Here is an 11,994-nt window from a genome sequence, read left to right on the forward strand (position 1 = left end):
TTTCTCATCACTGATTGGCTCTTGTTTTCACCCTCCGCCCCTCATTTACCTGACTGAGTTCACCTGGACAATAATAAGGTTATTTTTAGGGCTTCACTCCACTCCTTCACTCTTTTTCACCATCACATGGGGCAGCAGTTTCTGGTAGGAGAAGTTTGTTACTCTTTAGTTCTTATAATTTTCTATGTTAGTCTCAAAGGACTTTATTTATCCTTATTTATTTAAGACATACATAATGAGACTACGTTGATTTGTTGTGTTGAATTTAATCCTTACTCTTTATTAGTGTCCTTTCAGAACCAGCATGTTTGAAACAATTATTTGAGAATAAACCTTTGTTGGATTGGATTGAAGTTTCATGGCCCTCATTAGTTCCATGCAACCTGACACGATGTCCATGATGATGGTTAACTTTTTCTTAACCTTCTACTTAAGAGAACATTATCCTATTTTTCATGAGCATGTTGTCCTGTTTTATCAAAGATGTTTCCAGTCTGTTAATTGTTTCATTCCCCTGATTTCCCTCTGAGCTGTAACTGATGTGTTTGTATTATGATGGATGATTATAGTGATTAAATGCTGAGCTGCAGGAACAGTCCAAAACAAAATACAAGAAAAACTGAAATAAGACTTGTTTTTGTTTGTATAATGACCTGGGAAAAAAAAACTGAGGTGACATGAAAACACACACATACATACTCTATTACCCTTTCTATTTTTTCTTATGTAAAACTATCTTTGAGCTGTGGACACAAACACTGAAGAGATTAACCAGATTATTCAGACACTACAGATCTTCTGGAAATATCAAATATACTTATGCAATTTGACTGCTTGATTATGCTTTAGTGTTTTCTTTTGTGTTTTCTTTATTTTATTTCTATTTTTTTCATGTAAATAAGTTGGCAGATCAGATCATAATCTGGTTTTTCTTCAGCCTTCCTACAAGCCCTGTGTACTGAGGCAGGCTGCAACCACCTGCTCATTCAGGAACTGAACCCCGGAGGCCAGTGAGTCTCTAAAAGACTGTTTTGAGTGCACAGATTGGAATGTCCTGTTGGAGTCACAGGAAAATGTTAGCAGCAAGGACCCTGACCTTGATAGAATAGTTGAATGTACCACAGACTACATTAACTTCTGTATGGGCACTGTAATACCAGCAAGGACTGTACACTGCTTTCCAAACAACAAACCCTGGATCACCAGTAACACCAAGACCCTCCTCAAGCAGAAAAAGGAGGCCTTCAGGGATGGAGACAGGGAGAAGCTCAGGTGTGTGCAACATGAGCTGAAGAGGAGATTAAAGTAGGAGAAGGAGGACTACAACAAGAACGTGGAGAGGAAGCTGCAGCACAACAACACCAGAGAGGTGTGGAAGAGGATGAGGACCATCACTGGCTATAAAGAGAAGAACAGCCAGGCAACATCAGGTGATGTGGACAAGGCCAATGAGTTCAACCTGTTCTACAACAGGTGTGACACAGCCTCACCGGTTCTCTCTCCCACTGCTTCAGCTGCAGCTTCTCCTACAGCATCTCCTCCACAACCTGACACTGCAGCTGCAACTCCCTCCACACTGGGGTCAGGTCTCCTGTCCTTTACAGCGGAGGAGGTGAGGGTGGAGTTCAAGAGGCTACGTCCTGGAAAGGCAACAGGCCCAGATGGTGTGCGTCCGAGGCTGTTAAAGGACTGTGCAGCCCAGCTGGCTGAGCTTCTTCAGAGGATCTTTAACTTAAGCCTACAAACAGGGAGGGTCCCGGTCCTGTGGAAAACATGTCTTGTTCTGCTACCTAAAGTAGGACGACCGGCTGAGATAAATGACTACAGACTGGTGGCCCCCACATCACACATCATGAAGACCTGGCGCGGCTGCTTCTCCACCTTCTGAGGCCACAGGTTGAACCTGCACTAGACCCCCTGCAGCTCGCCTACAAAGAACATATTGGAGTGGATGATGCCGTCCTTTACAAGCTCCACCTGGCCCATTCTTACTTGGATGAGCCAGGTGGTTACATGAGGATTATGTTCTTTGATTTTTCAAGTGCATTTAACACCATCCAACCCCCCATCCCTAAAGACAAATTGGAAGGGATGGGGGTGGATCCCTGCTTCACATCCTGGATTGTGGATTACCTGACAAGACGACCACAGTATGTCAGGCTGGGTAACTGTGTCTCAGGGACAGTGATGAGCAGCACTGGGGCTCCACAGGAGACTGTTCTGCTCCGTTCCTGAGTCCTGCCACATCCAGAAATACTCAGATGACACAGCTATTGTGGTGCGTATCAGGAACGGGGAGGAAGAGGAGTACAGGGATCTGACGATGGCCTTCAGTGAATGGAGTGACAAGAACTCAAACGTCTCATCTCACTGTTCAGGAGATCCTTTGTTCCCACTGCCATCAGGCTATACAACACCTCAGCCAAAGGAAGTGGACTAATTTAATTATTATTATTGTTTATTTATTATTAACTTTTTATTATTATCAACAATGAGCAAATGGACTCATGGATTTTCCATGGGGGATAAAGTATCTATCTATCTATCTATCTACATTTTAGTCGGCTGATATTGTGATTATAGGATTTCTTCTCCTGAATAAATCTGTGGTTGATCAGCCAACAAATAAGCAATTAATAATTACTAATTAATAGATACAGAGTTAGAGTGAAGTTGACCTTTGACCATTTGGATATAAAATGTCATCACTTCATTTTATCCTTATAGACATTTGAGTTAAATTGTGTAATTATAATTAGTGTATGAATTTGTGAGTTATGGCCAAAAACATGTTTTGTGAGTAATGGAATTCCCTCTCCAAGTGGATGTTTGTGCCAAATTTGAAGTTCTTTTGAGGAATTGTTGAGATATTGTTTTCACAAGTCCAAAATCATGTTTTGTGAAGTCACTGTGACCTTGACCTTTGACCTTTAGCCACCAAAATCAAATTAGTTCATCCTTGAGTCCTAGTGAATGTTTGTGCCAAATTTGAAGAAGTTTCATTAAGACCTTACTGAGATATCGTGTCCAGGAGAATGGGACAGACGAACAACACGAAAAAAATATGCCTCCAGGTCTGACTGTCGCTGGCATGGAGGAATAAAAAAAGTTCTTTAGACCCTTGTTGTCATGGCTACTGTGTTATTATAAATATTAACAGAGATCTTTCCTTGTTTATGAGAAAGCAAACTTCAGCTGTGTGTATGGGAGGGGGGAGGCAGTATTCAGTTTACACAGTCAGACTTTATTTGATGAATAATTATGTAACTAAACGATTACAGGTCACAAATTAAAGAATACAAAACAAGTCTTTGACTAACATGATACTGGTTCCAGGGGAGGTCTTCATGATGCTAATGGTTAGCCCTCTAGCTGGGACGTCTGATGGAGTTAATGATGGTGAAGGCTGTAGGTTTCCTCTGCTACTGAGGTCTAACTGCAGACACTGTTGAGGACTGCAGTGTCCACACAGTAAAACAACACTGGCTTCTAGTTAAGACACACACTGAAGGGATCATTGTGTTGCCCTTATACAACAGGATGCTGAGGATGACTTCACACTGGGACGGTGTATTACAGGCATGACAACAAGCTCACTCAGCGTTCTCTAAGAGACAGGGAGAGGAGGGAGAGAATCTAAACCGCAGCTTCATGGAGAATCTCAGGTAACAGGTGTTGGTAGGCTACTTTGGTTTTTTGCTTCTCATCTACAGTCTTCCTCCCAGAGGAACAGAGGAGTCAGGAGGGTTGGACAATGAGGTGGACGCAGGCATTGGATCAGCTAGCCCCTGGACTCCAGAGACCTGCAGGAGGAGAGACACAGAATCCTGCTGTCAGAGTCCACAATGAAAACTACCAAGAGACATGGTCACAACAGTGTACATGTGTCATCACACTGATCCTGACTGACTGCCTGACTGACTGAGTGTTGGGGTGTACCCATTGGCTGTTACTCTTTCAAAATGAACTGGCTTCTGTCACATGATCAGAGGGTGTTCGTATGCAGTTGCTTCCATCAGTACAACAGTTTTCAACTCTGTCCTCAATGTGACACACTGACCACACACAGTACAGCCATAGGTTTTGACCTGGTCCTGTTGTTGGTGATATTTGTGTCAGAAGGTGACAATGTGATGAAGAAGGTTAGTGTATTGCCTGCTTTAAAATGCCAGAGATGCCATGAGGAGAGCATCCATTCATTATCAAAGTCTGCAGTCCAAAATAAGATCACTGGACTAATGTGTGTTACAGGACTAACACAGATTCCCAGCAGCTGGTAATTTAGGACCTATTTCCCCCAGTGATTAACATGTGATCTGTATCTGGTAAAAATGCTTCTTTTCATGCAGCTTTAAATGCACTAGTGCTTTTAGCACTACTAAGCACTGATAGGTTTTAGCTAACACTAACTAATGCTTTAAGAAATGCTTAATTTCACAGATTTCCGATCATTCAAAAGTTTCTTGTATGTTTGTTGAGTAGAATGTCACCATGCACCAGCATCATCGTCAGTTGTCTGATGTTTAACAGTGATCAAAGTCTGGCTTATGTCCATCAATCTGTTGCCCCAGTGCATGCTGGGAGGGTTTTCAATACATAAGCACATGTAACTGCAATCGCACCACTTTAAAGTCATAGTTCAGGTTATCTAATGTGGGGTTGCATAAGGTACTTATCTACAGTCAGCGTATTACCTGAAATGTATGTTGATTCTTTGCAAATACGATTATGATGATGAGGATGTAGAACATACAGAGTTAGTCCGTAGTATGGATGTGGGACCTGCTGTACATATATGAACAGGTGACTGGTTGCAAACTAATGATCAGTCTCACGAGTAGCTGGTGTGCTGCTGTCGTCTCCGGGCGCTCCTCATCTTCTCAAAGCGAGCCTCCATCTCCTCCAGGACCTTTGGGGTGTACCGGACCACCAGTTTGACTGAACCCTGGGCGGCCTTCAGCAGCTCCACGGCCTTCTCATGGTGCTCCCCCTCGACACTCTGCAGGACACCAACACACAACAAGAGTCTGAGATCACATGCTAAGAGGGGCCCATCACTACACTGGTTCCTCTCACTGATGAAGACACCTACAGTCAGCTGAAGCTCAGCTCTACAGGTTTGTGTTCAGTTAAAGTCTGGCTTTCTCTCTTATTCAAAAGTTGCATTTTACATCAGGAAAACATCTTTTGATTGACTTTCGAAATGACCAATCACTGACAAGCTGACTGTTCTGAGAACAGACCTACATAAATGTGGTCTTTGTGATTTCAAATGTCTGGTACCTGGATAAAGTGCAGATACCAGACACATGACTATTCAGTGGTTCCACTGATCTGATCTCAGATAAATGCTGTATGATTGTACATGTTGAAATCAGTGGAGTGGCCTTTCTGACAGAGGACAGGCTGAATGCTGTCATACATTTCAACATCTGGACAGGATGAGTCTAAAACCTCCTCCAGAGGTGGTTCAGTCTAATCTCAATCCACCTTGAATGATTCAGACAATCCACCTAAGACACATGAAGTGACTCTGTTTGAATGTGGTAAATGTGTGCATTTATACACAGCTTTAAAATCTGCTTCTCACTCCTCCATTCACACAACACAGCTGTTGCTACTGCTGCAGCAGCTTGGTCAGGAGCTGGCAACCAAACCACCAACCCTGTGACGACCTGAGTCACAGCTGGTCCTGGTCCTGTCACACACTCCTGACTGATGCACTTGTTTGGAGCTGTTTTAGCTTCTTCCTCTCATTTCTGTGAATAACTCAACCGAACATTTAGATCACAAGACATCATGCTAAAATATCTCCACTGTAGATGAGCTGCAGCAACATCTTCAGTTCTTTTGTCATATAAGACAATAAACAATTATACTGAATAATGATTAACAGCTCTGCCCTGAAGGGCTGCATGGACTGGACTGTATATGTATGTATGTGTCTCTAGCGTGTTACATTGAAAACATCATTTGAGCTTGATGTAATAGCAAAGTCTTGTGATATAGAATTGAATTATGTCAGTAATTTTATCTTTATTTGTTCATTGTAAAGTGTACATATTTGTGTGATTTTTATATTTTTATGATGTTATTTTTGGTTTTATATTTATTGCTAGGTTACCAAGGTAACAATAAAACCATATAAAGTCTATTACCAAGGGAACAAGTCAGACTAGGCTTGTATTTCCCCAGTTGAGTGTGTGACTGTTAAATGAAAATCTGAAAATATTAATATATTAATGGAGATCCTATCTGACAGAGAAGGTAATTATGTTGACTAACAGAATGATTATCTATGTGTATTAATTCATCTTTTCAGTAGTGTCTTTATATCATTTATAATAAATAATAAATATTTTTGATCCTGATTAAAGTTATAACGTTGGCCATATTTATTTACAGTTCGTATTTTTAATTTCCTTTGATTATGGTTTTCGTTTACATTGAATCGTTTTATTGAGAGTGGGGTTGTATCCCTCAGATCCTGAAGTGCTTGTAAGCAAAGTCAGTGAATGGACATCAGAGTTGTCTGTGTCTCTTCATTGAAGTCAACCAGTCAACTGCCAGGTGTTACTTCAACATTGTCTTCTACACATAACAGAGACTGGAACTGTCACAACATCTGCAGCTCACACCAGCTGGAGCTGCTCTCCGGCTGCTGGTCCAGCTCTGAGTCTCTGCAGACACAGAGGAGCAGGTTACTGCTGACTGAGGTCACAGCTCCAACACACCTGACACTGTCAACCAGAGGAGGTTGTGGAGCTGCTGATCAGTTCTGTATATTTTCCCTTAGTCATTAACATGAATCATCTAGAACCTTCAGTATTTGTATGTCAGAGTATGGATATTCACCTGTATGAAGACATATGTACAACACATGTAACATGCCAGACATATTTCAGTGTGTCACTAACAGAGTACAGCTCCTCTCAGTAGTGGATCATGGACCTGAGCTTCTTACCACGCCATTGACTGACAGCAACTGGTCTCCTCTCTTCAGTCCTCCTTGGCGGTCTGCCACCCCCCCGGGGATCACTCTGGAGATGTAGATGGGGGAGTTCTGCTCTTTGCCTCCCATGATGTTAAAGCCCAGACCCTCTTCTGTCTTGGGCAGCTCCACCACTCTTGGGTGGGCGTGGCCCTCGCTGGCTGCAAAGGCTGCCACCGTGGCCTGGTCAGGAGGGAAACAGAAGATCACTGGTGATGAATTAATCACATAAAGCTCAGCTGAGCACTGTAAAATGGTTTGAACAGAATGAATCATGTCTGCACAGCTCTAGCAGCAGGTTGGTATGCCAAACCCTCAGAGCTACCGCTAGCCCAAACACAATTGTTTCCTGTATTTATGTGTTCAGGACTGAAACCTTGAGGTTCACATGGTCTCTGTCTGTTTTTTGGAGCCTGGTGCAGAGAACCAGGTTCTCCATGAGGCAGCACAAAGACAGTTGTTGATATTTTGGTGGAAGTCGTGTTTAGAGGTTTCACTGAGAAGAGACCAGGTCTTCCCAAAAAGGTTGATCTTGTCTTGAAAAAAGCATGAACAAGAGACCAGGTCTGTTTGTGGTGCAACGTGTCTCTCTGCTGGTTCACATTTTTAAAATCTGTCTAAAGAAGAGTGAGGTGTTCACATGAACAATAATCATCCTGACTATTAAAAGACAATGTGCTCCCTGTGGAGGTGATGGAGGAGAAAACCCACAGTCCTTGTCTTTTGCAGAAGTATATTAAGTGGTGTGAGTTAGACCAGGTGGAGTTACAGGTGGACGGACCACAGCAGACAAACAGTATGTCAGTAAAAATATGAATATGTCCTTTATCTGTTTCAGTCTCATTGACTGGAGAAGGTCACACCTCCTGTGATTTACTGTGTTCACATTGTCTCTCTGCACCGGACAACAATGAGCCACACTGATTGGCTGAGTGCGTATTGACTGATCACCACACCCTCAGATCTGTGGAAGACCCCCCACACAGTCTGAGATCTCCCTCCTTCACAGTGTCTGGAGTACAGGACTGTAGTTATTCATACCTTGGCTGTGGCCTGCGCTCGTACCTCTGGTCCTCCAACAATGTCCAGAGTGTCATACAGCTGTTCGTACACCTGGAGGAAAACGGGCCACATGTCAGTGGAGGAAAGAGATGGACACACACAGGCCGACTTCATAAACATCAATACAACAGGCCTTTATGTGACTGAATCATCAGGATACATGAGGTTAATAAAGAGGTCAAAGGTCAAGTTCAGTTCATTAATAATTAATGAAGTCATTATTTCAATAAATGAATTTTAAGTCAGGTTAAGGTGGAGCAGTTAAACACAGGAAGTGACACCTCAGTCTGTCTAGCAGCCACTGTCTGTTTTCCCTGAAGAATAGATTCGTGTGTTGGTGAATGGTTGAAGTATTTAAACTGTCAGACTAATTGACCTGTGTTGTTGTATTTGTAGTTTAGTTTGTGTTTGTTTCTGATCAGCTGACACAGTCTATGTCCCCTCTGTGGTTTTGGACTTAGAATTCCCAGCTGATTTAATGAAGCCTCTGCTGTACACCTGTACCTGTCCCAAGACCTACACCCTTCTGTACACCTGTACCTGTCCCCAGACCTACACCCTGCTTTACACCCGTACCTGACCCCAGACCTACACCCTGCTTTACACCCGTACCTGACCCCAGACCTACACCCTGCTTTACACCCGTACCTGACCCCAGACCTACACCCTGCTGTACAGCCATACTTGTCCCCAGACCTACACCCTGCTGTACACCCACACCTCTCCCCAGAACTACACCCTGCTGTACATTACCTCTCTGATGGCTGCACAAAATTTGCTCTGGAGGACTCTCTGCAGGGCCTGCAGTTTGGGAGGAGGCAGCTCACCGCTCCGCTGCAGACGGTCCAGCAGCTCGATCACCCTGCACACATCTGACACACAAAACACCCGTATACTGAAAAACAGTGAAGAGACAGCCTGGAGGTTTTGGGGCTCAGCAGACTGGTTCATGTACCGGGGTCAGACCAGAGAATCAGGTCCTGTTAGCCTGTGGACTAACACTGTATTATAGTGTTATGTATTATAGTGTTATAGTGTGTCCTCCACTCTGTGGCCTCAAAGTCTGCAATACTCAATACTCTAAACAGTCAATACTAATAATCTAAATACTCAATATGTTCAGAGTCCAAACCTGGTACATACCAAGAGGAAATAACACTCAAACTACTTTAGTCTGTAACCTGAGTTTTGATTGACACCGTACAGTTCATATATGATAAAATAATCCTTTTGGAAGAGGAAATTTGGTCTCTGAGTGGAAATATAATATTTATTGTTACTAGTTAGTCTGAGAAGATGAAGCTAAATAAAAACATGATTTGTTGGACAGTTGACAAAAGCACATTCATTTGTCACAGCACAGTCAGGTACAGGTGTGTTAAAGTGTAACCTGTGCAGATCTGACTGGCTAGGAAGAATGCTGCTGTTGGATTTCTGAGTTGAACTTGTTAAGTTCGAACTCCCAAGAACGAGTGTCTGTACAAGGGAGTATTAGGGCCACATTGAGGGAAAAACAATCCAATTTTCTAGAATAAAGTTGTAATATTACAAGAATAAAGTCATAATATTCGGAGAATAAAGTCAGAATATAGGACTTTAGCATACTGTCAACAGACTCAACAAACTGATCTGGCAGGCTGGTGACATTGTGGGGCTAGAGCTGGACTCTCTGGCAGTGGGTTCAGACAGGGGGATGCTGTCTAAACTACAGAGCATGCTGGACAACACCTCCCAACCACTCCATGGTGTGCTGTGATGCACCACAGAGCACCACAGGAAGTCATTCTTGCCTGTGGCCATCAAGCTATACAACATGTCCCTCAGGGTGTCTGACGTCACATCATAACTTATACATCATAATTTATTTGTTTATACTTAGTAAATTATTCGAACAGTGCAATTTATACTCATACATATTCTATTCTTTTAAAAAGTACATATTATTTGTATTTTATGATTCTTTTTATCTTTATCTTTTTATCTTTATCTATTATTTATCTATTCTTTCTTTGCTGAGGGACCAACTGTAACCAAATCTAATTTCCCCCTGGGATCAATAAAGTATTCTAATTCTGATTACGAGAATAAAGTCATAATATTACAAGTATAAAGTCATAATATTACAAAAGTAAAGTGGCACGTTTATGTTAAATGTTGTTGTAATACAAAAATGGGAAATATCAGAAGCTTTAAAATGAGGATTAAAAAATGTGGACCATCCTGTGAAGTTCTACTTTAGCAGAGCTGTCACAAATAAGGAGATACTTCACCTTTTGGCTCATCATTATCATCATCCGGACATTAAAAAGACTGAAGAAACTGAGTCTGTTCCATTGTAAGACAGACAAACAGCAGCTGCCAGAAGCAGCTCAGGCTGCCAGCGACTGTCCTTTCTCCTGTTTGATGGGTTGATGTAATATTCCTAAAAATTAGTTTTTTTTCTCTCAAAGTTTTACATTTTTAATTCTCGTAATATTACAACTTTATTCTTGTTATATTAAGACAATTTTTCTTGAAATATTATGATTTTATTCTTTATGACTTTATTCTCGAAATTTCAGATTTCTTTTTTCCTCAATATGGCCCTAATACTCCGTCCAGTCTGAATTTGGCGTACTCTGTATTGAGTTACGACTAATATGTCAAATGCCTGGGAAATGGGGACGAAATGTGACCCTGTTGACTTCCCATACTTGTGTCGCGTAATCGCAGCGGCAGCGAACACAAGGGAAGCTGTGGGTGGTGGCTCAGAAAAGCAGGTTGACAGAAAACCTGCAAATTCACGTTTAAAGAAATGCCTCATATCATTACCTTGATATAAGGCTGGGCTGCGTCTGATAGGGCACTTATGCAAATGCCACGTTACAGTTAATCGTGTACCTTAATTTTCAGCACATAAGACAATGAAATCAGCTGAGAGTTTACTTTATGAAACAAATTCAATCAGTTCGTTCATAAAAGTCAAGCTCTATGAGCTCTATACAGCTCTCAGGTGTTACCTAGTCGTTTCGCCCCGCCTTTACCGCGCGCCTGCCGCTTCCGCTTTAAAGGCTGTAATAACATTAGCTCGTGCTGGTAAGGCCCTTTTATATACAGTCTATGGGTAAGTCACAGTGATGTAGCCATACGTGTCGGCCCAGCAGCTCATTGATGACATACTGTGGTAGACAGGTAGACACATCATAAAGCTCAGTCCGACGCGGGGCGGGAAGGCAACAGCGCCGTTTCTGACCGGCCTCCGCGATTGATGACGTTTACTACGAGAAACGTGCCGGACACGAACGATGGTCGTACGACAGGCCGAGCCCTCTGTAGCATCCATCAGTGATAACTGCGACACTGACGTCACTTCATCAGTGAGTTACAACCAAACACCGTCACTCCCACCAGCACCGGCTCATTCGGGACGAGGACCTGGCTCTGCTGGGCCCCTTCACTAACAGGTTCACCGTCCAGCTGCTCTGTTTGCAGCAAATTATGCCGAGGCTCGGCTGGCTCGTTACCTCTTTCCAGGCAGAGCGGCTCCGTCATGGCCGCCATGTCTGCCTCCTTGGCTGGGTGGTAGTAAGAGGACATCATGTTGAGCTCCGCTGCTAATTAACCGCGAATATGAGCAGGAAGTCTGGTTCACAGCAATGTGGGGTCCATCTCCTACAACATGTCCGCAGGCTGAAGGCGACGGTCGGACTGAGCGAGGTCGGGATGCTGGACCGAGGACCAGGCGGGACAACCTGACGCAGCTGCCTCCCTCCAGCTCCAGTGCGTGACTCTGTAATGAGCCGTTTCAGCATCTTCTACGTAGGTTTAAAGTAAACTGCTGCCGCTGCTGTTCACACCCAGACACAGACCAGATTTGAATACAGCTCCCTGATCAGGACTAAGATCTGACTAAGAACACTTCATTTATCTGATGTTGTTTTAAAGGACCATTCAATACCTGT

At 43.0% G+C, this 11,994-nt stretch overlaps 1 protein-coding gene across 1 annotated transcript; it reads right to left on the bottom strand.

Moving 5' to 3' along the window:
• Positions 1-3,242: 3,242 nt before the first annotated feature.
• On the bottom strand, positions 3,243-11,955 carry lin7b (lin-7 homolog B, crumbs cell polarity complex component). Its single transcript, XM_022753698.1, has 6 exons — positions 11,557-11,955; positions 8,807-8,925; positions 8,033-8,104; positions 6,965-7,174; positions 4,836-4,999; positions 3,243-3,803 (listed from the first exon to the last, which is right to left on the bottom strand). The coding sequence occupies exons 1-6, from the start codon at positions 11,630-11,632 to the stop codon at positions 3,782-3,784; spliced, it is 663 nt and encodes a 220-aa protein (XP_022609419.1). The 5' UTR covers positions 11,633-11,955; the 3' UTR covers positions 3,243-3,781.
• Between the last annotated feature and the right edge of the window lie 39 nt (positions 11,956-11,994).

The sequence above is a fragment of the Seriola dumerili genome, unplaced genomic scaffold (genome assembly GCF_002260705.1).
Source record: "Seriola dumerili isolate Sdu_G_001 unplaced genomic scaffold, Sdu_1.0 BDQW01000192.1, whole genome shotgun sequence".
Taxonomy (NCBI): domain Eukaryota; kingdom Metazoa; phylum Chordata; class Actinopteri; order Carangiformes; family Carangidae; genus Seriola; species Seriola dumerili.

Coding starts and splice junctions, on each gene's coding strand:
- lin7b (XM_022753698.1), bottom strand. CDS start 11,632: ATGATGTCCTCTTACTACCACCCAGCCAAGGAGGCAGACATGGCGGCC. Junction 8,926..11,556: donor GCCGCTCTGCCTGGAAAGAG/GTAACGAGCCAG, acceptor TTTGTGTGTCAG/ATGTGTGCAGGGTGATCGAG. Junction 7,175..8,032: donor GAGCGCAGGCCACAGCCAAG/GTATGAATAACT, acceptor CCTCCTGACCAG/GCCACGGTGGCAGCCTTTGC.